This window comes from Rana temporaria, chromosome 13, assembly GCF_905171775.1.
Source record: "Rana temporaria chromosome 13, aRanTem1.1, whole genome shotgun sequence".
Lineage (NCBI taxonomy): Eukaryota > Metazoa > Chordata > Amphibia > Anura > Ranidae > Rana > Rana temporaria.
This window is the reverse complement of record NC_053501.1, coordinates 89229018-89255721: the sequence shown is the minus strand read 5'-3', so window position 1 is coordinate 89255721 and position 26704 is coordinate 89229018. Positions and strand designations below refer to the sequence as shown.

At 48.2% G+C, this 26704-nt stretch overlaps 1 protein-coding gene across 2 annotated transcripts in view; it reads left to right on the top strand.

The window, feature by feature from the left end:
• Nucleotides 1–26704, top strand: part of LOC120920813 (receptor-interacting serine/threonine-protein kinase 3-like) — a 127479-nt gene that overhangs the window by 33553 nt on the left and 67222 nt on the right. For both annotated transcript variants that reach the window (XM_040333141.1, XM_040333140.1), the window contains exons 2-4: nt 3344–3671; nt 3843–3982; nt 26367–26416. In XM_040333141.1, the coding sequence (XP_040189075.1) occupies nt 3344–3671; nt 3843–3982; nt 26367–26416 (518 nt within the window). The remainder of the gene's footprint in view (nt 1–3343; nt 3672–3842; nt 3983–26366; nt 26417–26704) is intronic.

Genomic DNA, 26704 nt, shown 5'->3' with positions numbered 1-26704 from the left:
GGCAGTACACACCACGTAGCTTTAGGTGCACACTGCAGAGGACACAGGCAGTACACACCACGTAGCTTTAGGTGCACACTGCAGAGGACAAGGGCAGTACACACACCACGTAGCTTTAGGTGCACACTGCAGAGGACACAGGCAGTACACACCACATGAGAATACTGCAGCTAGCACAATTGCCTGCCAGTAAATTAGGAAGTGCAGATCTAGCTAAACTATAGTGTATAAATATATATACAACACCTGGAATGCATATAATCCTCTACACACTGTAACTTTAACTGACTAGCCTGCCTGCCTGCTCTATCTACCTACTAAAAATGACACTCTCTCTCTCTCTCTCTCTCTCAATCTCTCTCTCTCTCTGTCTTCTCTCTTTTAACCACCACAACACACTACACATGGCCGACCTGCAGGCGGCCTTTTATAGTGTGGGGCGTGTACTAAACCCGCTGAGCCATAATTGGCCAAAGCCACCCTGGCTTTGGCCAATCATGGCTCTCTGTTTTTTGCAAGCTGTGATTGGCCAAGCATGCGGGTCATAGTGCATGCTTGGCCAATCATCAGCCAGCAATGCACTGCGAAGCCGCAGTGAATTATGGGCCATGAAACCCAACTCGAATTTTGGCGCGAACGGCCCAAAACGTTCGTAATTCGACGAACGATTGAACATACGATGTTCGAGTCAAACTGGCGGCCCTCCAGCTGTTGCGGAACTAAAAGTCCCACAAGGCATTGCAAGGCTGACAGTTACGAGCATGACTCCCACAGGCAGAGGCATGATGGGACTTGTAGTTTCACAACAGCTGGAGGGCCGCCAGTTTGAGACCCCTGCAGTGAAGGGATTAGCATAGAGGGGTGATGGAAACAGATAGTAAGGCTGGAGTTTCTCTTTAATATATATACACTATACAATACTATACTAACAATGGTATACTATTTATTTATTTTTTATACCAAAAGCCTCAAAACTACATTCTTCCTCTCCTCCTTTATTTCCTGTTCTGCAATAAATAATAAGCTTGTAATAATTGCCCCGGACAATTTTGTTGCTAAAGGACCAGGCCCCTTTTTGCGATTTGGCACTGCGTCGTTTTAACTGACAATTACGCGGTCGTGCGACGTGGCTCCCAAACAAAATTGACGTCCTTTTTTCCCCACAAATAGAGCTTTCTTTTGGTGATATTTGATCACCTCAGCGTTTTTTATTTTTTGCGCTATAAACAAAAATAGAGTGACAATTTAAAAAAATATATATTTTTTACTTTTTGCTAAAATAAATATCCCCAAAAAATCTATAAAAAAAAAATATTTCCTCAGTTTAGGCCGATACGTATTCTTCTACATATTTTTGGTAAAAAAAATCACAATAAGCATTTGTAGCGCCCCCTTACTTTCAGTATGGGCAGTGTCGATACCACCCCTGGGCGACAGTTGGCGCTAGAAGGGTTCTGGCAGAATCACTTTTCCCCAGCAGCCAATTAGAGGAGTTTTTCCTCGCGGGGCATGCTGGGAGAGGGTATATTTGTGGCAGACGCCATTTCTGTTGGTTCTTCGCGGGTTCCAGGTGCGGCACCCACCTTTAGGGTGTGCGCATCCAACAGACCCCGGCGATGTGGCCTACCAGGCCAGGGTCGCATGCTACGCGGAGTTCCATGTTGCTGAAAGGGGCCCCAGTGACTCGCTGGGTCCCCGGCTCTATTGAAGAGATCCCAAGCTATGTGCTGAACGGTGGGGGATTGGCTCAAGGAGAACCCAGAGGCAGGTTATCTGAGGGGCCTGGACGAACCATCTGGTGACCGGGACATTGACAGGTACACTTCAACTGTCACTCGGTGACCCTGACTTAATTTACTGGGAGGATTCGCTCAATCCATTCAGCTCATCCAAGTACTAGGCCTGTGGCAGAGGCCCCTAGAGCCAGGTCTGTGGCAGAGACCTGTTCCTCCCAGCAACCTTAAAGTAGCACTTTGGCTGCCAAACTCATGGCAGGAGTATGTCTGGGGGCACTTTACCCACTTTGGTTAGAGTGGCGACGAACTGTGTTTATTACTACTGAGAGCAGGAGTGCTCGCTTCATATCCAGGCCTGATACCGCAAAGTTCTCTATTGCTTCATCAACCTTTCCTCTCTACCTCATGTTGATGTTGGCCATGTTAGGCAGAGAATAAAGCATTCAGAAAACCTTTATTTATTGTCTGGACATTTGCTCACTGGTCTACTCATCCACTTCACCCCTAGACAACGGTAAGAGGTAACTTAATACACCAATCCCAAAAACAACCAGCGGTTCCTGCGGGGGTAGCGCTACACATTTATTGATTGGTTTGCGCAAAAGTTATAGCGTCTACAAAATAGGGGATATTTTTATGGCATTTTTATTAATATTTTTTTTTTACTAGTAATGGAGGCGATCAGCGTTTTTTTTTTTTTTTCATCGTCACTGAGACATTATGGCACTTTTGACACCATTTTGGAACCATTGTAATTTTTACAGCGAACAGTGCTATAAAAATGCACTGATTACTGTAAAAATTACAATGGCAGTGAAGGGGTTAACCTGTAGGGGGCGCTGAAGGGGTTAAGTGTGACCTAAAGAGTGATTCTTACTGTTGGAGGGTGTGGCTTGGCGTGACACATCACTGATCTTTGTTCCCTATGACAGGGAACAGACGATCACTGACAGTGCCACTAGGAAGAACGGGAAAGGTTTGTTTACACTTACCTCTCCCCGTTCTTCAGCTCTGTGACCCGATCATGGGACACCGGCGGCGATCGGGTCCCACGGGCGCGGTCACGGAGTTCCCAACAGGATTGCAAGCGCGCTGCCGGCGGCGCTCGTGCGAGCCACGGCTCACACATTAAAGGGGACATTCCTGTACGCCCTTGTGCCGACGTACATTGGCGTGTGGCGGTCGGCAAGTGGTTAACATAAAAATGTGTCTGCATGGCTGTTACTTGCCCCAGCTAAGGGATCTATCCTGTGCCAGAAACTGCCACTGCCTAATGTGCAGAAGTCGTGATGGAGGACAAGTTGATATAATGCCTCGTACACACGGCCGGAAAGTCCGGCCGTGGGTAGCCATCTGACTTTTTTTCTCGGACCTTAGATAGAGAACCTGTTCTCTATCTTTCCGACGGACTCACGGCGGACTTTTGCATGGTCAAAAGTCAGACCATGTGTACAAGGAATGATTCAGAGGTGAGCTTAGCTTTGAAGCTAGCCCTGTTTATTGTACCTCCAGCACTGGGTGGATCCAGGCAGATTTCCTTATTTTATGTATAGAGTAATACTGCACCAGTAACAGGCTCACAATGGCATTGGGATTCTTTGTTTCAGTTCCAACCTGAAAAGGCTGATGAAGGATCTAATGAAGGAACGAGATGTGATGCAGAAAGCGAGCAACCCCCATGTTCTCCGTCTCCTTGGAGTATATGAGAAGGCAGAAGGCAGTCTTGTAGAGTATGGACTTGTCATGGAGTATATGTCCTATGGTTCTCTACGCACTCTCTTCGACGATATCCCAGATGTCCCATGGGCTTTGAGGTTCCAGATTCTTCATCAAGTGGTCCTTGGAATGAACTACCTTCACAGTCTGGATCCCCCAATAATTCATCGGGATCTAAAACCCTGCAATGTCCTTTTAAATAAGCATTTAGATGTTCAGGTAAGTTACATGTGTCATGTGCATAATATAGTAGTAGCCATTTAAGAATGGAAATGGTAAGCAAAATGGATCCCACCACCACCATCTCTGAATTTGAAACCATCTGGAGATTCTTTTTGATGCCAGTATCTGACAACTCATATCAAATCAATTATAATTCTTCTTTAACAGATCACAGATTTTGGATTGTCTAAGATTATAGGGGCTACTTCTTCTGCAGTGCCATCGTTTGCAGGGACCTTGCCCTACATGCCACCCGAAGCTCTAAATAACATTAACTATGAGGTTTCAAAATCACATGATGTTTACAGGTAAGAATAAGATGGCTGTGGATTAAGAATTGTATTATTGTATTTTGAATCTGCGTACAAAATGAACCATATTGACAGCCCTGTGTACATATATAGTGACCAACTATACATAAAAAAAGATTTCTGAGCACCACAAACCAAAAACACTATTACTATTTAATTAATTTTTAACATTCAAAGCAAATTCCTCCATCCATCCAAGTCTCCAGGCTTTATTTTGTTGAGAAATCACTTTGAAAAACACCCACCTAGCATTTCTGGCCATGGCCATCTTGAATAACGGCAAATAATACTTCCTGGGGTCCATCTGCCCTTAGCTCAAGCATGCACGCAGGAGAGTATGCTTAGGCCCCATGCACACGAGACGCAAATGCAAACTCATCTAAACACAAGTTTTCTAACGCAAAAACCGGCGTTTAAAACGCCAGTTTTTGCTGCGAATTTCGTGGCGTTTTACCGCATTTGCGTTTTATAAGTGTTTGGTTAAGAAACATCATAAGACCCTCCCTAAGCTCAAAAAACAGTATTATTTAACCATTTCAGCCATTTTGTGAGACCAGAGCAGCTGAGAGAGCAGCAGTGTACGTGTATTTAGCGTGTCAATTGCCACGTCACCTGCCTCAAGTTGTGAATTGTCCACTTGCCACGTCATCTGCCACGTCACCTGGCCACGCCACCTGCCACAAGTTGTGGATTGTCCACTGGCCACGTCACCTGCCACGTCACCTGCCACAAGTTGTGGATTGTCCACTTGCCACTTCACCTGGCCACGTCACCTGCCACGTCACCTGCCACAAGTTGTGGATTGTCCACTGGCCACGTCACCTGCCACAAGTTGTGGATTGTTCACTTGCCACGTCACCTGCCACAAGTGGATTATGCACTTGCCAAATCACCTGGCCATGTCACCTGCCACAAGTTGTGGATTGTCACCTGGCCACGTCACCTGCCACGTCACCTGGCCACGTCGCCTGCCACAAGTTGTGGATTGTCCACTTGCCATGTCACCTGCCACGTCACCTGGCCACATAACCTGCCACGTCGCCTGCCACAAGTTTGGGATTGGCCACTGGCCACGTCACCTGCCACGTCAACTGACCGCGTCACCTGCCACAAGTTGTGGATTGTCCACTGGCCACGTGACCTGGCCACGTGACCTGCCACATCACCTGGCCACGTCACCTACCACAAGTTGTGGATTGTCCACTTGCCACGTCACCTGCCTCAAGTTGTGTATTGTCCACTTGCCACGTCATCTGCCATGTCACCTGGCCATGCCACCTGCCACAAGTTGTGGATTGTCCACTGGCCACGTCACCTGCCACAAGTTGTGGATTGTCCACTTGCCACGTCACCTGGCCACGTCACCTGGCCACGTCACCTGCCACGTCACCTGGCCACATCACCTGGCCACGTCACCTGCCACAAGTTGTGGATTGTCCACTGGCCACGTCACCTGCCACATCAACTGGCCACGTCACCTCCCACAAGTTGTGGATTGTCCACTGGCTACGTGACCTGGCCACGTCACCTGCCACATCACCTGGCCACGTCACCTACCACAAGTTGTGGATTGTCCACTTGCCACGTCACCTGCCTCAAGTTGTGTATTGTCCACTTGCCACGTCATCTGCCATGTCACCTGGCCAAGCCACCTGCCACAAGTTGTGGATTGTCCACTGGCCACGTCACCTGGCCACGTCACCTGCCACAAGTTGTGGATTGTCCACTTGCCATGTCACCTGGCCACGTCACCTGCCACATCACCTGGCCACGTCACCTGCCACAAGTTATGAATTGTCCACTGGCCATGTCACTTGCCACAAGTTGTGGATTGTCCACTTGCCACGTCACCTGACTACGACACCTGCCACAAGTTGTGGATTGTCCACTTGTCACGTCACCTGCCACAAGTGGATTATCCACTTGCCAAATCACCTGGCCACTTCACCTGCCACAAGTTGTGGATTGTCCACTGGCCACGTCACCTGCCATGTCACCTGGCCACGTCACCTGCCACAAGTTGTGGATTGTCCACTTGCCACATCACCTGGCCATGTCACCTGGCCACATCACCGGCCACAAGTTGTGGATTGTCCACTGGCCACAATCCACCTGCCACAAGTTGTGGATTGTTCACTTGCCACATCACCTGGCACATCACTTGCCACGTCACCTGCCACAAGTTGTGGATTGTCCACTTGCCACATCACCAGGCCATGTCACCTGGCCACATCACCTGGCCATGTCACCTGCTACAAGTTGTGGATTGTCCACTTGCCACGTCACCTGGCCACATCACCTGCCACGTCACCTGGCCATGTCACCTGCCACAAGTTGTGGATTGTCCACTTGCCACATCACCAGGCCATGTCACCTGGCCACATCACCTGGCCATGTCACCTGCTACAAGTTGTGGATTGTCCAATGGCCACGTGACCTGGCCACGTCATCTGCCACATCACCTGGCCACGTCACCTACCACAAGTTGTGGATTGTACACTTGCCACATCACCTGGCCATGTTACCTGCCACAAGTTGTGGATTGTCCACTGGCCACGTGACCTGGCCACGTCACCTGCCACATCACCTGGCCACGTCACCTACCACAAGTTGTGGATTGTACACTTGCCACGTCACCTGGCCACGTCACCTGCCACAAGTTGTGGATTGTCCACAATGCAATGCAAGCAATTACATTTTTTTATGTTTTTTTTTATGTTTTTTTCATCATTTGCCATAATTTTTGAGATTTCTAATGTAAAAAAATAGGTCACCTTTAAAAACGCCTATAAACGAAATCGCGGCAAAATGCCGGTACCGCGGTTTGCCGCGATTAGCGGCGTTTTGCCGAGATTTGCGTCTGAAACGCGAAAACTTTTGCGTCTGAACCCAAAATTTTGAAAAACACCCACCTAGCGTCTCTGGCCATGGCCATCTTGAATAACCGCAAATAATACTTCCTGGGGTCCATCTGCCCTTAGCTCAAGCATGCATGCAGGAGAGTATGCTTAGTTGAGAAAAAACAGCCTCCTCTCCTTCCCTCCTGAAGACTCCTGGGATGTATGACATCACTTGCCTAGGCAAGAACTTCAATTTGATGAGAGCTTTGTGAACAGTGAATCCTTATCAGATAATAAAGCAAGACTACACTGCATCTGAGCACCACAAATCAAAACGGGTATAAAATGTATTTTTATAATTCAATGCAAACTCATCCATCCATGTCCCTATGCTTTTTTTTTTGCTGAGAAATTACTTCACTACCCCATCCCCCAGCATTTCCTGCCATGACCATTTTGAGTAGGGGAAATGATTCACCATGTAGCATTTACTTCCTGGAATCCACATGCCCTTAGCTCAAGCATGCATGCAGGAGAGTGTGCTAAGCTGAGAAAACCCCTCAGTCTCACCTCCTGAAGACCTCTGGGATGTATGACATAATTTGCCTAGGCAAGAAACCAAAAAGTAACTGGAGCAATGTTAAAAAAAAAAAAAAAAGTTGTACATATATATTTTCCTAGCTATTGGCTAATGCTAGCAGCATAAGGATTCAAAATAATCAATGTTGATTGGGAGAGTGAAGTTCCGCTTTAACCACTTCACCACCAGAAGGTTTACCCTCCTTCCTCACCAGACCATTTTTTGCGATATGGCACTGCGTTATTTTAACTGACAATTGTGCGGTCGTGTGACGCTGTACCCAAATAAAATGTATGTCCTGTTTTCCTCACAAATAGAGCTTTGGTGGTATTTGTTTATAGAGCAAAAAAAAAAAAAAAAAAATGCAGAGGTGATCAAAGAACGACCGACAATATTGAAAACAATTTTTACTTTCTGCTCTAAAACGCATCCAATAAAATAAAAAATAAAAAATCTAAAAAAAATGTCTTCATCAGTTTAGGCCAATATGTATTCTGCTACATATTTTTGGTAAACAAAACAAAAAACAATAAGCGTATATTGATTGGTTTTGCGCAAAAGTTATAGCGTCTACAAAGTATGGAATATTTTTATTTTTTTACTAGTGTAGCGCCCCCCCTACTTTCAGTACGGGCGCTACACTAAAGTTAGTGGGGAATGGGAGGATTAGTTTTACTCCCATTCACAATTTATAGAAATTTAGGCTGCTACCAATTCCAGAATTTGTCCTGTAGGTCAGTCTGCGCTCCAGGGGTGCGTTATCACCCCTGGGCGGCAGTTGGCGCTAGAGGGATTCTGGCGGACCCACCTGCTCCCAGCAGCCAATCAGAGGAGTTCTTCCCTCGTTGGGCATGCTGGGGGGATATATCTGTGGCAGCTGCTTTTGGCGGGTTGTTCTTGCGGGGCCCGAGTTCCCGGTGCGGTACCAACCTTCAGGGTACGCGCATCCATGGGCCCCCCCACCACGTCCTGCCATGCTGAGGTTGTGCACCATGCGGAGCCTCGTCCTACTATTGAGAGGGGCCCCAGCGACTTGCTGGGTCCCTACCTTCTGCTGAGAGGATCCTAAGCCGGGAGCTGTGCGATGGGGGATTGGCTCGGGAGAACCTAGAACCAGAGGTTGTCCAGGAGGCCTAGACGAACCATCGGGGATCCTGTCACCGCACCATATGACAGGTATGCTCAAGCTGTCAGTGGGTGACTTTGATTGAACTAACTGGGAGGATTTGCTCAAACTGTTTTCACAAATCCCAAATTGTCCAGCCTGTGGCAGAGGCCCTGAGTCAGGCCTGTGGCAGAGGTCTGTTTCCTCCCAGTGATCTATAAGTGACGCTCCGGCTGCAAGTCCTGAGATAACTGCCTGTCCGGGGGCACTTTACCCACCCTGATTGGGGTGGCGACGAATTGACCTGCACCATTGCTGAGAGCAGGCTTGCTCTCTCTTAATATCCAAGGTCTGAGACTAAATTTCCTCTATGCTCATCAACTTTCTCTATCGTGTGCCATGTTGATGTTGGCCAGGTTGGGCCTTGGAATAAAGCATTGAAAACTGAATTGGTGTCTGGACACTTGCTCTTTATTTACACTCACAGAAGTCACCCCTAGACCAAGTCAAGAAGGTAACTTAGAAAGCCGGTCCCAAACTAATCAGCGGCTCCTCCCACGTGTAGCGATACACGTGGGGGCTCGTCCGGGATACGGCTGCTTCCATTGACAACCAGAGAAAGTGTGAGTGTGATTTACTAAAGGGGCGAAGAGTGTTAAGTGTCGTGTGAAAACTGTCCGGCGGTGAGGGGGTTAACCTTGCACCGCTAAGCCTGGGCGTACGTGCAGCTCAGTGTGCGCCAGCAACGTGCCTGGACAAGTTTTACAAGTGGGAGGAGCCACCCTCCCCTGCGTGCAATGTGCACAGGGATTTTTCGTGCCAGGCAGCAGTTCACCGCCCATTTACTGAGAAGGGGAGAGCCGTGTGATAATGTCTACCTTTTTGCAACCGGGGGGCGCTGCCCCGCAACATAGGTCACCCACCCCATCAACCGGGACTGTCAGTATGTTCACACCATCGGGGGTGCCGGTGACCGATACGGGTGTTCGTTTGTCTGCGCAAAGACAGTTTGTTCTCCTGTCAAGTAGAGGGACCGAGATGTTGGGCCTCCTGTGCCCCAGGTGTGAGGGGCTGGCCGCCCATCCCTTGCCGTTCGCCCGCTGCCAGGAATGTCGGGAACCTTTGTTCACCACTCTGCCGGTGGTTGGGCCCCCGCGGGACTATTGTGTGGATGGGTCCTCCGGAGCTGTCACCGCGGAGGTGGAGGCCTCGTGGTCGGAGGTCGTCCCCGGCGAAGTGGATACGGAGCCAGAAGCTTTGAGCAATTGGAGAGCTGTCGGCTCATCCCTGGAGGTCTCCCTGTCGGCTGCCTGGGCTGTCCAACCACAGGAGGTAGGCCCATTGGGAGAGAAGAGGGCACTTACTGATTTAGTGGCCCGCGTGCAGGCCGAGGCGGTCCACGATACCAACTAAGTCAGCACGCTCTCTGTCCAGTGTGTGTCCTTCGGAGTGAAGCCGCATCAACCCATTGATTGGGGAGCAGTCCGAAGGGCCATCCGATCCAACCCGGCCGCCAGCTCGCTGACCTATCTCCCTGCCGGTGCGGAGGAGACCGACACCTCTGATTGGGAATTCTGGTTGGGCGATTTCACTGTTGAAGGGAATGATCTGCCCGATCACCTATTTGAGCCCCAATTTCCGGAGCAACAGCGCTTCGTGGGATGTTTGGGCCCCAGACGGAGAGGGAGGAAGAGGCGCCCGGTCCGGAACGCATCCTGCGGGCCTGCTGGCCCTTGTCTGCCTTGAGGAGCTGGTGAGCTTGTGTTTTTCCTATTATTAGCAGCTCACTGCCCCTCCAACATGCCCGGGATGTACCGTTGTACATAGGGCCCTGCTTAGAGTTGGGTGGGATGCTCAGTTAGGGCATTTCACCCAGAAGAGGGAGGTTTTGGACAAGTATGCCCACTCTTTTGACTGTGTCTTTTTTTTCGTTGTCCCAGTTCCCCTTATCCCCCTGCTCCTTCAGAACCACATGGATTTTATTGTGCAGAACTCTTTGGGGGGTGGGTTCAGTCAGTTAGAGTGGAAGTCTGTCAAACTTTGGAGGTACAGCATTGGAAGATCTGTTTGGAAAGAAGAACAATTTTTTATTTTTTTTTGATTAGTGAACTGTTGCAGTACCAGCGCACTGGCCACCAGGGGCAGTGCTCTGCACCGTTACTATAAGGGACAATGTTATTACTGATGTGTTTTTTTTTTCTCCCTGCATAAAGTATCTCTTTACCAGTACTTACAGGTTTATACTAACTGGAGAGGATTTCACGTTAAGGCCTGAGCGTGCAGTCCTGATCCTAAATTGAGAAGTTGCAAATGCCAAAAATTATTACATTGATATGCCAGGATGCATGTTTGCAATGTTTTTTTTCTCTCTATATATCACATGTTTCCTTTGTACATACAGGTTTTTTTTTTTTACCCACCTGTCATCCATGCTGCGGAGAATGGGCAGTCAGATAGCAGGGTTGTGTATGTGTGTATGTCATGTATATGTATATTAGATTGTAATGCTATTTTTACAAATGTGTTATTCTCTCTCCTTTTTTCCTACTTTCCTGTTTTGATCAGTATCAGGTCAGCATTCGGGCTCGAATGCTTTGGGACACTGGAGACAGTGTCCATTCAAGTGGGAGGAGTATGTAGCGCCCCCCCTACTTTCAGTACGGGCACTACACTAAAGTTAGTGGGGAATGGGAGGATTAGTTTTACTCCTATTCACAATTTATGGAAATTTAGGCTGCTGCCAAATTTCAGAATTTGTCCTGTATGTCAGTTTGAGCTCCAGGGGTGCGTTATCACCCCTGGGCGACAGTTGGCGCTAGAGGGATTCTGGCGGACTCACCTGCTCCCAGCAGCCAATCAGAGGAGTTCTTCCCTCGTTGGGCATGCTGGGGGGGGGATATATCTGTGGCAGCCGCTTTTGGCGGGTTGTTCTTGCGGGGCCCGAGTTCCAGGTGCGGTAACCACCTTCAGGGTACGCGCATCCATGGGCCCCGCCACCGCGTCCTGCCATGCTGAGGTCGTGCACCATGCAGAGCCTTGTCCTACTATTGAGAGGGGCCCTAGCAACTTGCTGGATCCCTACCTTCTGCTGAGAGGATCCTAAGCCGGGAGCTGTGCGATGGGGGGATTGGCTCGGGAGAACCTAGAACCAGAGGTTGTCCAGGAGGCCTAGACGAACCATCTGGGATCCGGTCACCGCACCGTATGACAGGTATGCTCAAGCTGTCAGTGGGTGACTTGGATTGACCTAACTGGGAGGATTTGCTCAAACTGTTTTTACAAATCCCAAATTGTCCAGTCTGTGGCAGAGGCCCTGAGTCAGGCCTTTGGCAGAGGTCTGTTTCCTCCCAGTGATCTATGAGGCCTTGTACACACGACCAGACATGTCCGATGAAAACGGTCCGCGGACCGTTTTAATCGGACATGTCTGCTGGGAGGTTTTGGTCTGATGTGTGTACAGAGAACGCTGTGACGTATACGACACCAACGTTCTCTGACGTGGAAGTTTAATGCTTCCACGCATGCGTCAAATCAATTCGACGCATGCGTGGGATTTCGGGCCGCTGGTTATACGTCATAACCAGCGGACATGTCCGATGAGTCATACTAACCATCGGACATGTCCGACGGACAGCTTTCCAGCGGACAAGTTACTTGGCATGCTAAGAAACTTTTGTCCACTGAAAACCTGTCCACTCGGCCGGAAAAATGTCCGCTAGGCCCTACACACGGTCGGACATGTCCGCGGAAACTGGTCGATGTTGGCCAGGTTGGGCCTTGGAATAAAGCATTGAAAAACTGAATTGGTGTCTGGACACTTGCTCTTTATTTACACTCACACTAGACCAAGTCAAGAAGGTAACTTAGAAAGCCGGTCCCAAACTAATCAGCGGCTCCTTCGGGGGTAGCGCTACACTAGCAATGGCAGTGATCAGTGACTTAAAGCGGGACTACAACATTGAGGTGGACACCTAACTGACACTTTTATGGGGACCAGTGACATTATTACAGTGATTAGTGCTAAAAATATGCACTGCCACTGTACTAATGACATGGGCAGGGAAGGAGTTAACATCAGGGGCGGTCAAAGGGTGAACTGTGTGCCTAGCTGGTGTTTTAGTGTAGTGTGGGAGGTACTTTTAACCAGTGGAAGGCATGGATCAGTGTTTCTGCTTTACATAAACCAGATCCATGCCTTCTGTACTGACAGAACATCAATCCCCCAACTAGCAAGCAATTGTGCTGCAAGTTTAAAAATTACTTGCTAAGCTATTGCTAGGATTGCCAGGCTTCACAAGTTTTTGCACAATTGCAGTAAGTCTGCATTGCATGACTCCAGATCAACCTTCTTTGCAAACATTCGGAAAGTTCTGGTTCTGTTATGTTGTGCTACCGAAAACGGCTATGGGGATGATAGGGATGAGCCGAACACCCCCCGGTTCGCACCAGAATCTGCGAACGGACCGAAAGTTTTGCGCAAACTTTAGAACCCTGTTTAAGTCTATGGGACTCGAACGTTCAAAATCAAAAGTGCTAATTTAAACGGCTAATATGCAAGTTATTGTCCTAAAAATGGTTTGGGGACCCGGGTCCTGCCCCAGGGGACATGTATCAATGCAAAAAAAAGTTTAAAAACTGCAGTTTTTTCAGGAGCAGTGATTTTAATGATGCTTAAAGTGAAAAAAAAAGTTAAATATTTATTTAAATATCAAACCTGGGGGTGTCTATAGTATGTACGTATTTCCCGTGTTTAGAACTGTCTCTGCACAAAATGAAATTTCTAAAGGAAAAAAAGTCATTTAAAACTGCTTGCGGCTTTAATGAAATGTCTGGTCCTGGCAATATGGATGAAAATCATTGAGAAAAATGGCATGGGTACACCCCCCCCCCCCCCCCCCCCATTACCAGCCCCTTTGTGTCTTGTATGGATATTAAGGGGAACCCAAATTAAAAAAAGGAAAGGCGTGGGGCCCCTAGGCCTTATATACTCTGAACCAGGGCCGGATTAACATAGGGACTGATGGAGCTGCAGCTCCAGGCCCCTTTCTCAAGATAGGCCCATTTGCCCCCAAAAAATAATAATCTGGGGAAAAAAAAAAAAAAAAAAGATCGACTTCGGGGGTTGTAGCTCGATGACCAGAGGTCACAGAAACACCACATTTGGGGGGTAGGCAGTTGAAGACCTACCCCACAACTGGTCAAAATATGGGACGGCTATCATTTATGGTTCCGGAGATACGGGCCTGCTTGCACAGCCTGTCAGAAGCTACATTCAGAGCGGCCAATATAAATACAAGCTGACACACTGCAGCAGACTGATAGGATCACAGGGCTTATAATAATTATTTGTATATTACTCATGGTAATTAAATCCCCTGCCACCCAGGCTAATTCTGACACTTCTCTACTACATGTAAAAAATAAAAATCATCATTTGTTTTTTGCTAGAAAATTACTCTATGGTGGTCTTTGCACTTTTTATGTTGCACAGTATAGAGCTGCATGATTCTGGCTAAAATGAGAATTGCAATTTTTTTGCTTAGAAGATAGATCACGATTCTTGCAGGGTAACATCATCTTTCACATTAAAACAAAAAAAAAAATGGGCTAACTTTACTGTTTTGTTTTTATGGTTTTTATTATTCATTGAAGTGGGCAAATGCAGTGTGACATAAAATATTGCAGAAATAGCCATTTTATTCCCTAGAGTCTCTGCTAAAATATATATAATGTTTGGCGGTTCCAAGTAATTTTCTAGCAAAAAATATTGCTTTTTAACTTAAGAGACAAGTGTTGGACTTTAAGTGGTTACATTTCCTGCATTTACACACAGAAGTTTGAGCTAAGAAGATAGTTGGTTACAATGTTTCATGTTGTTACAAACTTGGGGGATTTGTTTTTTACACACAGAAGTTTATCCCTTTGATCCAAGAAGGAAGCGTTAGTTACAATGTTTCCTGTTAAAAACTTGGCAGACTGCCCAGATATTTTCTTTTGACAGCTGAATGTCTTTCCACTTGTTATATGAAAGAATCAGCAAACTCTGCATTGGAGATCGTCAGGGGGGGTTGAATCGAGATCACGATTTTTTAACAATTAATTGTGCAGCTCTAGCACGGTATTTGCGCAGCAATTTTTCAAACATGTTTTTTTCATTCATAAAAAAAAACACTAAAGTTAGGACGATTTTTTTTGATATCCTAAGCGATGCTTTAAAAAATGTTTAGGTTACAGTAGGTGTTTGTGATATTGTGCTTTTAGCACGACAGCGTCGCGCTGATACTCGGCGACATGGTGCCGAGATCTCGCACTCACTGGAATAGTGACAGCACATCCCAGCAAGCGTGTCATAGAAGCGACGGGAGATCCGACTTGGATTCCCGCCAATTCTACACGTGTGCGGCGTTTGTTATGAATCCTGAAGGGGAAGTCCCCGCCGGATTTTAAATAAAAATCCGGGATGGGTCCCCCCTCAGGAGCATACCGGGCCCTTAGGTCTGTTATGGGTTGTAAGGAGAGCCCCCTACGCCGAAAAAACGGCGTAGGGGGTCCCCCTACAATCCATACCAGACCCGTATCCAAAGCACGCTACCCGGCCAGCCAGGAAGGGAGTGGGGACGAGCGAGCGCCCCCCCCCCCTCCTGAGCCGTACCAGGCTGCATGCCCTCAACATGGGGGGGTTGGGTGCTCTGGGGCAGGGGGGCGCACTGCGGCCCCCCCACCTCAGAGCACCCTGTCCCCATGTTGATGAGGACAGGGCCCCTTCCCGACAACCCTGGCCGTTGGTTGTCGGGGTATGCGGGCGGGAGGCTTATCGGAATCTGGGAGCCCCCTTTAATAAGGGGGCCCCCAGATACCGGCCCCCCACCCTAAGTGAATGAGTATGGGGTACATCGTACCCCTACCCATTCACCTGCAAGAAAAGTGGTAAAAACACAAATAAACCACACAGTGTATTAAAATATTTTATTTTTCTGCTCCGGAGGGGCCTCCCCTGTCTTCTTTATTAGCTCTTTTACCAGGGGAGGCTTCTTCTTTGACGTCTTCGGGTGGGTGGGGGCCGCCGTCTGGTTCTCTTCCACCGCCGGGGGGGGGGGTGGCTTTTAAAAAAGCCCCCACCCCCCCGGCGGGTTTCCTCCGGCGTCTTCGGCGGGGCTCTTCTTCTTCCGCTATCCCGACGGGTCTTCTCCGCTATCCGAGGGGTCTCGCCGCTCTCCGCTGTTGACTCGTCGCACCCCGGTTCTTCGTCTCGCTGTCCGGTCCCTTCTTCCGTGCTGTACGTCTTCTTCCGTGCTGTGAGTTCTTCTTCCGCGCTGTGACGTCATGTTCTTCACTTCTCTTCTTCTCCCGATGTTGACACGCCGGTCCTCCTCGCTGAAATGACGGATGCGCGCCTTGCATCGGACCTATATAGGCCTCACAGTCCCATCATGCTCTGTACCTACCCATGTGATACCTACCCACGTGGGTAGGTATCACATGGGTAGGTACAGAGCATGATGGGACTGTGAGGCCTATATAGGTCCGATGCAAGGCGCGCATCCGTCATTTCAGCGAGGAGGACCGGCGTGTCAACATCGGGAGAAGAAGAGAAGTGAAGAACATGACGTCACAGCGCGGAAGAAGAACTCACAGCACGGAAGAAGACGTACAGCACGGAAGAAGGGACCGGACAGCGAGACGAAGAACCGGGGTGCGACGAGTCAACAGCGGAGAACGGCGAGACCCCCCGGATAGCGGAGAAGACCCGTCGGGATAGCGGAAGAAGAAGAGCCCCGCCGAAGACGCCGGAGGAAACCCGCCGGGGGGGTGGGGGCTTTTTTAAAAGCCACCCCCCCCCCGGCGGTGGAAGAGAACCAGACGGCGGCCCCCACCCACCCGAAGACGTCAAAGAAGAAGCCTCCCCTGGTAAAAGAGCTAATAAAGAAGACAGGGGAGGCCCCTCCGGAGTAGAAAAATAAAATATTTTAATACACTGTGTGGTTTATTTGTGTTTTTACCACTTTTCTTGCAGGTGAATGGGTAGGGGTACGATGTACCCCATACTCATTCACTTAGGGTGGGGGGCCGGTATCTGGGGGCCCCCTTATTAAAGGGGGCTCCCAGATTCCGATAAGCCTCCCGCCCGCATACCCCGACAACCAACGGCCAGGGTTGTCGGGAAGGGGCCCTGTCCTCATCAACATGGGGACAGGGTGCTCTGAGGTGGGGGGGCCGCAGTGCGCCCCCCTGCCCCAGAGCACCCAACCCCCCCATGTTGAGGGCATGCAGCCTGGTACGGCTCAGGAGGGGGGGGGGGGGCGCTCGCCCGTCCCCACTCCCTTCCTGGCTGGCCGGGTAGCGTGCTTTGGATACGGGTCTGGTATGGATTGTAGGGGGACCCCCTACGCCGTTTTTTCGGCGTAGGGGGGCTCTCCTTACAACCCATAACAGACCTAAGGGCCCGGTATGCTCCTGAGGGGGGAACCCATGCCAGATTTTTAGTTAAAATCCGGCGGGGACTTCCCCCTCAGGATTCATAACAAACGCCGCACACGTGTAGAATTGGCGGGAATCCAAGTCGGATCTCCCGTCGCTTCTATGACGGCTCTGTCTCCATCGCGGCAAGCCAGCTCGGCGCTGGCTCCCGCGATGGGGCTCGTAGGTGCTCAATCTCGCCGAGAAAGAGAGCGAGATTGACACAAAATCGGGTTCACCTACTGTACATGTTTTGAGTTACAGAGGAGGTCTAGTACTAGAATTATTGTTCTCGCTCTAACGATCGTGGTGTATGTAACCTGTGTGTATCTGTCTCTGATACCAGCCAGTGCCTACCCAGCCACTGACTAGTATCTCTCCCCAGCCTGTCCCCACACACCCTCTCACCTGCTGACCTGTGGATGGGGGAATCACTCCTGCAGTGTTATTGTGTTCTGCCAGTGCGTACAATGATCAGTGTTGCTAACTATAGCTGGCAGCACTGATTGTTTTGGGAAAAACCTAACAGGCTGGTTGTACTCAAGTTGATTAATAGATTGACTTGTGTAAAACCAGCTAGCCCATACATAGATCGACTATGGCTGGTCTCTGCATAATTGGCATAATTTCAATCCATGTATGACCTGCTTAACCACTACGCAGTCCCTAAACATCCTTCCACTCCTGTACATAGTGCTCACTGTCATACTCTCCACACTCCTCTCCTGTACATAGTGCCCACTGTCATACTCTCCACACTTCTCTCCTGTACATAGTGCCCACTGTCATACCCTCCACACTTCTCTCCTGTACATAGTGCCCACTGTCATACCCTCCACACTCCTCTCCTATACATAGCGCCCACTGTCATACCCTTCACACTCCTCTCCTGTACACACTGCCTGCACTGCCTCTCCTGCTGTAATACACTTCTCTTCTGTACATAGTGCCAACTGTTGCACCCTCCACACTCCTCCTGTACATACTGCTCACTGTCATACCCTCCACACTCCTCTCCTATACATAGTGCCCACTGTCATACCCTCCACACTCCTCTCCTGTACATACTGACCACTGTCATACCCTCCACACTCCTCTCCCGTACATACTGCCCCATCATACCCTCCACACTTCTCTCTGTTACATACTACCCTCTGTCATACCCCCACACTCCTCCTGTACACACTGCCCACTGTCATACCCATCACACTCCTCTCCTGTACATAGTGCCTGCTGTCATACACTTCTCTTCTGTACATACTGCCCACTGTCGTACCCTCCACACTTCTCTTCTGTACATACTGCTCACTGTCATCCCCTCCACACTTCTCTCCTGTACATACTGCCCACTGTCATACCCTTCACACTCCTCTCCTATACATAGTGCCTTTTGCCGTACCCTTTGCACTCCTCTCCTGTACATAATGCACACTGTTAGACCCTCCACATTCCTCTCCCTCACCTGCACATACTTCCCACTTATATACTGTCCATACTCCTCCCCTATGTCGCTTACCCACAAAAACAGTTCTTTAAAATTATACTGAAAACCCTCAATGTTACCAGCTCTAGAATTGACACACTTTTGATAGTTCAACTAAAGGAAATCTCAGTTCTCATATTTGTTCTGCCCCATTATTAGTACTCATTTAATTTTGTGATTACTACTGTGATGTATAGAGCAACATAGGGGATCTCAGCTACTCCAAATATAGCACTTGTATAAAAAAGTGTCCCTGAAAATATTGTTTAAATGTTTGCAACTATGCACTTAGCCACTGCCCAAGGGCCACCGCCCACCAGGTCAGTAGGGGGCTCTTGGGATCCTGTGATATTAAAGTGGTAGTAAACTTTCCTGACATTACTACTTTTTAGAGGCCCTGGGGTAGGTTATGCCACAACGTACAAGTATACACAGCATATTAGCACATTAGGGTACACTTACATTTTCAGACTGAGCCCTCCAGTGCTGCGCTGTGATGAATCCGGCGGGGCCCGGGCGCTTCCATCTTCACCCGGTCTTCCTTCTGGGTTCTGTGCCTTTGGTCACTTGCCTTGGCCGGGCTGCGTTGATGTCATTCCCACGCATTTATTTATTATTTATAAAAGGCCCACCAAAATCCTCAGCACCAGGCCCATGATGTTCTTAATCTGGCCCTGCTCTGAACAGCAGTATACAGGCGGTGCAAACAAGACAGGGACTGTAGGTTTGTTTAAGTAGAATCAGTTTGTAATTTTGAAATGGTACATTTTTTAACTGTAGCTCCAGCCAGAAAAATCTATTTTTAAGCTTTTTGGAAAACATAGGGAAGGGTTATCACCCCTGTACCATTTGTTTTGCTGTCTGTGCACCTCTTCAGAAAATTTCACCTCACTTTCTGTCCCAAAGACAAATGTTTTTAGAAAATTTGGGTTTTTTAGTGAAACAAGGATTGGTGATAAAGCATCAATGGAGAGGAGACACGTTTTTCCCATATTAATTCTTACAGGAGAGAATTTCCCTTCCTATGGGTAGATTTCCTCTCACTTCCTGTTGTCTCCTTCAGTTTGCAAGTAGGAGTCGTTTGTAAGTTGAATGTTTGAAAGTAGGGGCCTGCCCTATATACTCTGCAGAAATTTGGGCCTTAGGTGTTGGTGTTGCCCTCACAGTTACTCTTGGTGGGCGCTGGAACACCCTGCTGTGAACTATTATATCAAGAATTGTAATTGCATGCCCCTGTTGAATAGGGCAGAAAAATTGGGTCTTTGGTGGTGGTGTTGCCACAACACTGTAAGCTCTCACAGTAACTATTGGTGGGTGCAGGAATGTGCCCTGCTGTGAAATATAAGATCAATAATTGTAATTACATGCCCCTGTTGAACCGGGGAAGAAAAATTGGGCCTTAGGCACTGGTGCCACAAGACTGCAACCCCTCACAGATACTCTAGTTGGAGCGCAGGAAAGAGCCCTGCTGCAAAGTATTGCATCAAAAATTGTAATTGCATGCCCCTGTTAAACAGGGACAGAAATTTTAGGCCTTAGCCACTGGTGGCGGTGCCCAGAACCAAAAATGTTCTTACAAGCTATCAGCATGATCATTGAGGAGGAAGATGATAGTCACTCAGCATAACAGGATAGTCACTCAGCATCAGCATAGGCAGTCTTGAAGGGATCTGACATTTCAAAAAAATATTTTCGGTTACATCAGCATCAGGTGGACAAGCACACCCTGTGATCGATTACAGCAGCACTGAATGTGCGTTCCAAAAGAACGCTGGATGCAGGACAGGCCAGTAGCTCAATTGCATACTGTACAAGCTCTGGCCAGTGATCCATCCTCAAGACCCAGTAACCCAGAGGATTTTCGGTGGCAAAGGTGTCCAAGTCTGATCTTGCCCCTAGGTATTCCCACACCATGTAAAACAGACGCTGGTGATGGTTGCTGGAACCAATCATACCTTGGGGTTTGCGGACTAAAAAATTGTCTGAACGCATAGGTCAGACGGCCACCTTCTCCACCGCTCCTTCTTTGACTGACCGAAGCTTCAGCAACACATTGTCCAGGACCAGGATTTTGTTACCTCCCAATCTCTGGGAACGCGTTGCACAGACCTTTCTGCAAGGCCTCCGAAGATGTTTCATCCTCTGCTCTGCAACCTTACCCTTGTAACATGGATCAAGGAGGGTTGTCGGCCAGCAATGATCCCTCTCCTTGACACCACGAATACAAGGATCCTTCCGCAGGCTTTGCAGGATTAGGCAGGCCATGCAGCTTAGGTTTGCTGAGGCATTCGGTCCGGAGTCCTCTGGGTCACTCAGGACGACATGATCCGCAGCCACCTCCTCCTAGCCACGTACAAGTCCATGGGTTTCTTGGGACTGTAATTGATCCCTTGAAGACTGCTGCTGATGCTGAGTACTAGGCTCCACCTCCATGCTGACACAATCCTCCTCTTCCTCCTCCTCGTCCTCTTCCTGTGTGATAGGCGGGCCAGCAGGAACACTGTTTGGATAAAGAGGGCCTTGAGAGGTAAGGAAGTCTTCCTCTTCCTCCCTCTGTTCTGCCTCAAGTGCCCTGTCTATTATTCCATGCAGCGTGTGCTCCAACTGGTGGATAAGGTGCATAAGAGGGACAGTGTGGCCTCCTCAAATGATGACAGGACAGTGCATGCATCCCTGATCATGGTCCACTGGCGTGGGGGAAAAAACAAGCTCCCCTGACCCTGTCCTGGTGCCATATTGGCACAGATACTCATTGATGGCCCTCTGCTGCGTGTGCACCTGCTGCAACATGCCCAACGTACAGTTCCACCTGGTGGGCATGTCAGATTAGGTGGTTCTTGGGCAGGTTGTATTCCTTTTGGAAGTCAGCCAGCCGAGCACTGGCATTATATGACTGTCGGAAATGCACACAGAGTTTCCTGGCTTGTTTCAGGACATCCTGTAAGCCCGGGTACCTGCCCAAGAACCGCTGCGCCACCAAGTTAAGGATGTGAGCTAAACAGGGCACATGGGTCAGTTGTCCCTGTCAGGGGGCGGAGCGGAGGTTGGTGCCATTTTTGCAAACCACCATTCCTGGGGCAGGAAAATTTGCCTGGTACAATCTGACGTCGGTGTACCGATAGCAGATTGCCCACAAGTACTTGGCTGTGACACACCTAATTCTACACCTTCATTCCTCTCAGTGCAGGTTTCAGAGAGGACTGAAAGTATAGTGGGATTGGAGATCCCAGCTGATGAGGAGCAAGGAGAGGTCTGCTTTGTTCTTTGGTGTGGGTCTTTCAGGTACGCTTGCCAACGAACTGCATGGCAGGTCGACATATATGTCTGGTCAAGCATGTGGTGCCCAAGCGGGTGATGTTTTGGCTACGCGAGATACGCTTGAGACATATGTTGCAAATAGCAGCAGTGCGATCTGATGCACTCGTCTCAAAAAAGGCCCACACCAAAGAACTTTTGGAATAGTACGGAGAGACAGCAGTTCCCTGCACATGCGGAGCTCTGTGGTGTGATGCAGTCGGTGTGCTACCCTTAAGCTGGCCCCTGGAGGGCATCCTGCCTCATTGGAGATGTGCCTTCTCCTCCTTCTCTCTCCTATCAGGCACCCACGTAGAGTTAGTGACCTCATCACCTCCCTCCTCATCACTGTAGAAAACCTGGAAGTATGCTGCAGCTGGTGGTACATGACTGTCAGATCACTGTCCTTCTTGGCCACCCCCTCTCTCTGGGCTCACGTTACTGCCTTCCTCTAGCTGGGTACCATCATCTGAGCCTTCAAAATGCTGCGCATCCTCCTGCAGCATGTACCCAACACTGTGGTCAAACCGTTCGGATGACTCCTCAAGAGGACATGGTGGGGCTAGAGAAGGAATGACTGATGCCATTGAGCCAAAGGAAAAAAGGCCGCGTTGGCAGCTGCTTTGCCAGACAATGTACCCTGAGCCTGGGTGAGAGAGGATGAGGAGGATGAGGATGGCTTGGTCATCCACTCTACCAAGTCCTCGGCATGTTGCAGCTCAACACGGCCAGCTGCCAAAAAAAAAACAAGCGTGTCCCACGGCCACGTGCTGATGAGGATGCACCGTGTCCACGACCAGTACTATTGCCCCTAGACACAGAGCCTGCTTGCCCTCTTTTATCGGCTTGTGACTGCCTCTCCTTGTTGTCCTTCCAGACATACTAATTGCCTGCAGGGAGATGTAGCTGCACAAAGCTGGGATGTGTGTGTATATATATATATATATATATATTAATTATACTGCAGCTATCAGATTCAACTGCCTGCCTGTAGTAGTATTAGTAAGAGAACACCAGCAATTGTATTCAGGTAGCTTTAGGTGCACACTGTGCAAAGGACACAGTACACTAAATGAAAATATTGCAGCTCCCTGCCTGTATTAGTATGAGAACACCACCAATTGTATTCAGGTAGCTTTGAGTGCACACTGTGCAGAGGACACAGTACACTAAATGAAAATACTGCAGCTCCCTGCCTGTATAAGTATGAGAACACCACCCATTGTATATAGGTAGCTTTAGGTGCACACTGTGCAAAGGACACAGTACACTAAATGAAAATACTGCAGCTCCCTGCCTGTATTAGTATGAAAACACCACCAATTGTATTCAGGTAGCATTGAGTGCACACTGTGTAAAGGACATAGTACACTAAATGAAAATACTGAAGCTCCCTGCCTGTATGTAGCACTACCCGCGGAGGAGTCGCTGGTTAGATTTGGGATCGGCGTATTTAACCACTTGAACAGCGCGGTTCTCAGGTGCCAACTGGACGTCTTTGGACGTCATTTGAAATGCATTACCCGCGTGTGCCACTGGGGGGCGCGCGGCGGGTAACCACTGTCCCGCCGCATCGCTGAGGAGCCGATGCGTGTACCTGGCGGCCGCGATGTACGCCGGGTACACGCGATCGTCGGTGACACAGCCGGTAACAGCAGGGACGTGGAACTCTGTCTTGTACATAGAGACACAGCATCGGTCACCCCCCTCCCCCCACACAGTTAGAACACACCCAGGCTACACATTTAACCCCTTCCTCACCCCCTAGTGTTAACCCCTTCCCTAATTATACAGTAATTAGTGCATTTTTATAGCACTGATCGCTGTATAAATGTGAATGGTCCCAAATTTGTGTCGAAAGTGTCCGATACGTCCGCCATACGTCGCAGTCCCAATAAAAATCGCAGATCGCCGCCATTACTAGTAAAAAAAAAAATAATAAAAAAAAATAATAATTCTGTTCCCCATTTTGTAGGCGCTATAACTTTTGCGCAAACCAGTCGCTTATTGCGATATTTTTTTTTTTTTACAAAAATACGTTGAAAAATACGTATCGGCCTTGACTGAGAATTTTTTTTTTTTTTTTTTTTTTTTAATTGGGATATTTATTATAGCAACAAGTAAAAAAAATATATATTTTTTTAAAATTGTCGCTATTTTTTTGTTTATAGCGCAAAAAATAAAAACAGCAGAGGTGATCAAATACCACCAAAATAAAGCTCTATTTGTGGGGAAAAAAGGACGTCAATTTTGTTTGGGAGCCACATCGCACGACTCGAACTCGAAGCTCATCCCTAATCGCAGAGTCCTTTGGACTCAGCTAATCACAGATGGGACAAAGGGCCAATTATTATTAATATTATTATTATTATTATTATACATGATTTATATAGCGCCCACAGTTTACGCAGCGCTTTACAATGTATAGGGGGGATAAAATCACAGCAGCTCTTTACCACGTTATCAACTGTCAGCCAATGACGGCTGATCACACGATGTATACAAAAGCCGGTTATCAGCTTTTTTTCCCTCACGCGTAAAGAGAAAGGAGGAATGCCGATAGCCAGCTTCTGTTATCAGGACATTGGTCCCAAAATTTAGCCTCATGATCAGTGCCCACCAGTGCTGCCTCATCTGTGCAAAATTTTATAACAAACTATGAAATTTTGTATTTTTTTTGCCTTTTTTGTTTAGCAAAAAAAAAACAGTGCTTAATAAAAACAACAAATAGCTCTATTTGTGTAAAAAAAAATCAGAACGGGTACAGTGTTGCATGACCATGCAATTGTCATTCCAAGTGTGACAGCGCTGAAAGATAAAAATTGGCCTGGACAAGAAGGGGGTGAAAGTGGCCATTAGGCAAGTGGTTAAAGTGCATATAAGCCCCAAAAATGAACTTCTTTTATTTGCTTTCTTTTGGTCTGGTAAATATATTATTGAAAGTGTTTTATCTGTGGGAAAGGTCATCTAGTGCCCATGGTGAAGATGGCAAACTGCCCACCCTCCCTGATGGAGGAGGGGATGAGACTAAAGGCAACATGCAAAGTGAAATGTATGCAGTGTTTGTGGTATGTGCTAAAATAGTTTTGATACAGCGCAGCAGGAAGAGGAAGGAGAACATGTCCCTTGCACCAGTGGTGTCAATTGAAGTAAAATGCCTCGTACACACGACCGGTTTTCCCAACGTGAAAACTGCCATTTTTTGGATTGGTCGGGAAAACCGGTCATGTGTATGCTCCATAACAGTTTTCACGACAAGAAAACTGCCCACAAAAAAATTTGAGCCTGCTCTATTTTTTCCCGTTTTTTTTTCCGTCAGTCTTTTTCTCGTCGCGAAAACCACTCGTGTGTATGCTTTTCCGAGGGGGGAAAAAACGCGCATGCTCAGAATCAAGTATAAGACGGGAGCGCTCGTTGTGGTGAAACTAGTGTTCGTAATGGAGATGGCACATTCTCCACGCTGTAACGGACTGAAAAGCACAAAGACTGAAAAGCGCGATTCGTCTCTCACCAAACTTTTACTAACACAAGGATCAGCAAAAGCAGCCCAAAGGGTGGTGCCATTTGAATGAAACTTCCCCTTTATAGTGCCGTCGTACGTGTTGGAAGTCACTGCGCTGAACGTGTGTATGCAAGGCAGGCTTGAGAGGAATCCACGTCGGGAAAAACTTTGGGTTTTGGCATGAAAACCGGTCGTGTGTACAGGGCAAAAGATTCCTGTGGTGTTGCTGACAGGAAAAATGGCGCTGCATTAGTGTCAGTGGCTAAATAGCTCCCGCATCACTGGTGTCAGCCTGAGGAGGATTTATTGTCATCTATATCAGTGGGATGAAAGAAGGGGAGCTGGGAGGGGGGCTCTGTGCAGTACACAGAACTGAGGAACTTTATGAGTTTCTTAGGGAGGAATGGAGGCTAAAAGGGCTCTAAGGGCTCATATCATTGCTGGGTGCCAGCTGCCTAAACCCTGAAAGGCACTACCAGCTCCTGATGATTGTGCTGTGGGACCCATTTTAGACCTGCTACTGTCTTTGCCAGGTGCCAGCTGCCTGAACCCAGAAAGGACTACCAGCTCCTGATGATGGTGCTGTGGGACACATTTTAGACCTATGACTATCTTTGCTGGGTGCCAGCTGCCTGAACCCAGAAGGGACTACCAGCTCCCCATGACAGATGATGGTGCTGTGGGACACATCTTATACCTGCGACTAACTTTGCCAGGTGCCAGCTGCCTGAACCCGGAAGGGACTACCAGCTTCTGATGATAGTCGAGGGTCTAAAATGTGTCTAAAAGGAGGAAGTGTACAGAACAATACTGTATTAGCTGGGCTGGTGAGTATGTGAATTCAGGATAAAGGTTTGTGGGGAAGTTCCTCTTTCATTTATAATTGATGGAAACTCAATAGACTCTTCCATATTGCAATACATTTCCTCTTCTTAACTCAGTAGTTGTTTTAGGAAAGTGGAACTTACTATAAATCTGGTGTTCCAGTAATAATTAGAAATAATAGCCGTAGCTGGGAATGAATATTTTATGGTGACATATCAGTCAATTGTAGCCTATTTTATATTGTTTTTACCATATTTTAGACACTGACTCTCTGCTATGTTTTGCTGTGTTGTAGTTTCGGAATCTTAGTGTGGACAGTATTTTCAGGGGAAGAGCCTTACCCAGGTAAGTCCTTGTAGACCCCGTTCTTTTGTTATGTTTTCTCATATACATTCACCTGGACTTGTACTGTAAAGTAAAATATGTTTTGCTATTCATTGAAGCTGTTTTTTCGGAACTAATGAGTGTCGGGAACATTTTCCAACATTTATGACGACACAGGTAATCCAATCACCCTGGAGTGTGTAAAGGCAAAGGCTCCCACGCCCCCTCCACGGCCTTCAGTTTTGCTGAATGTTGACCTATTCGAACGTCCTAACTTCCTCCTGACTCTCTCTCTCTCTCTCTCTCTCT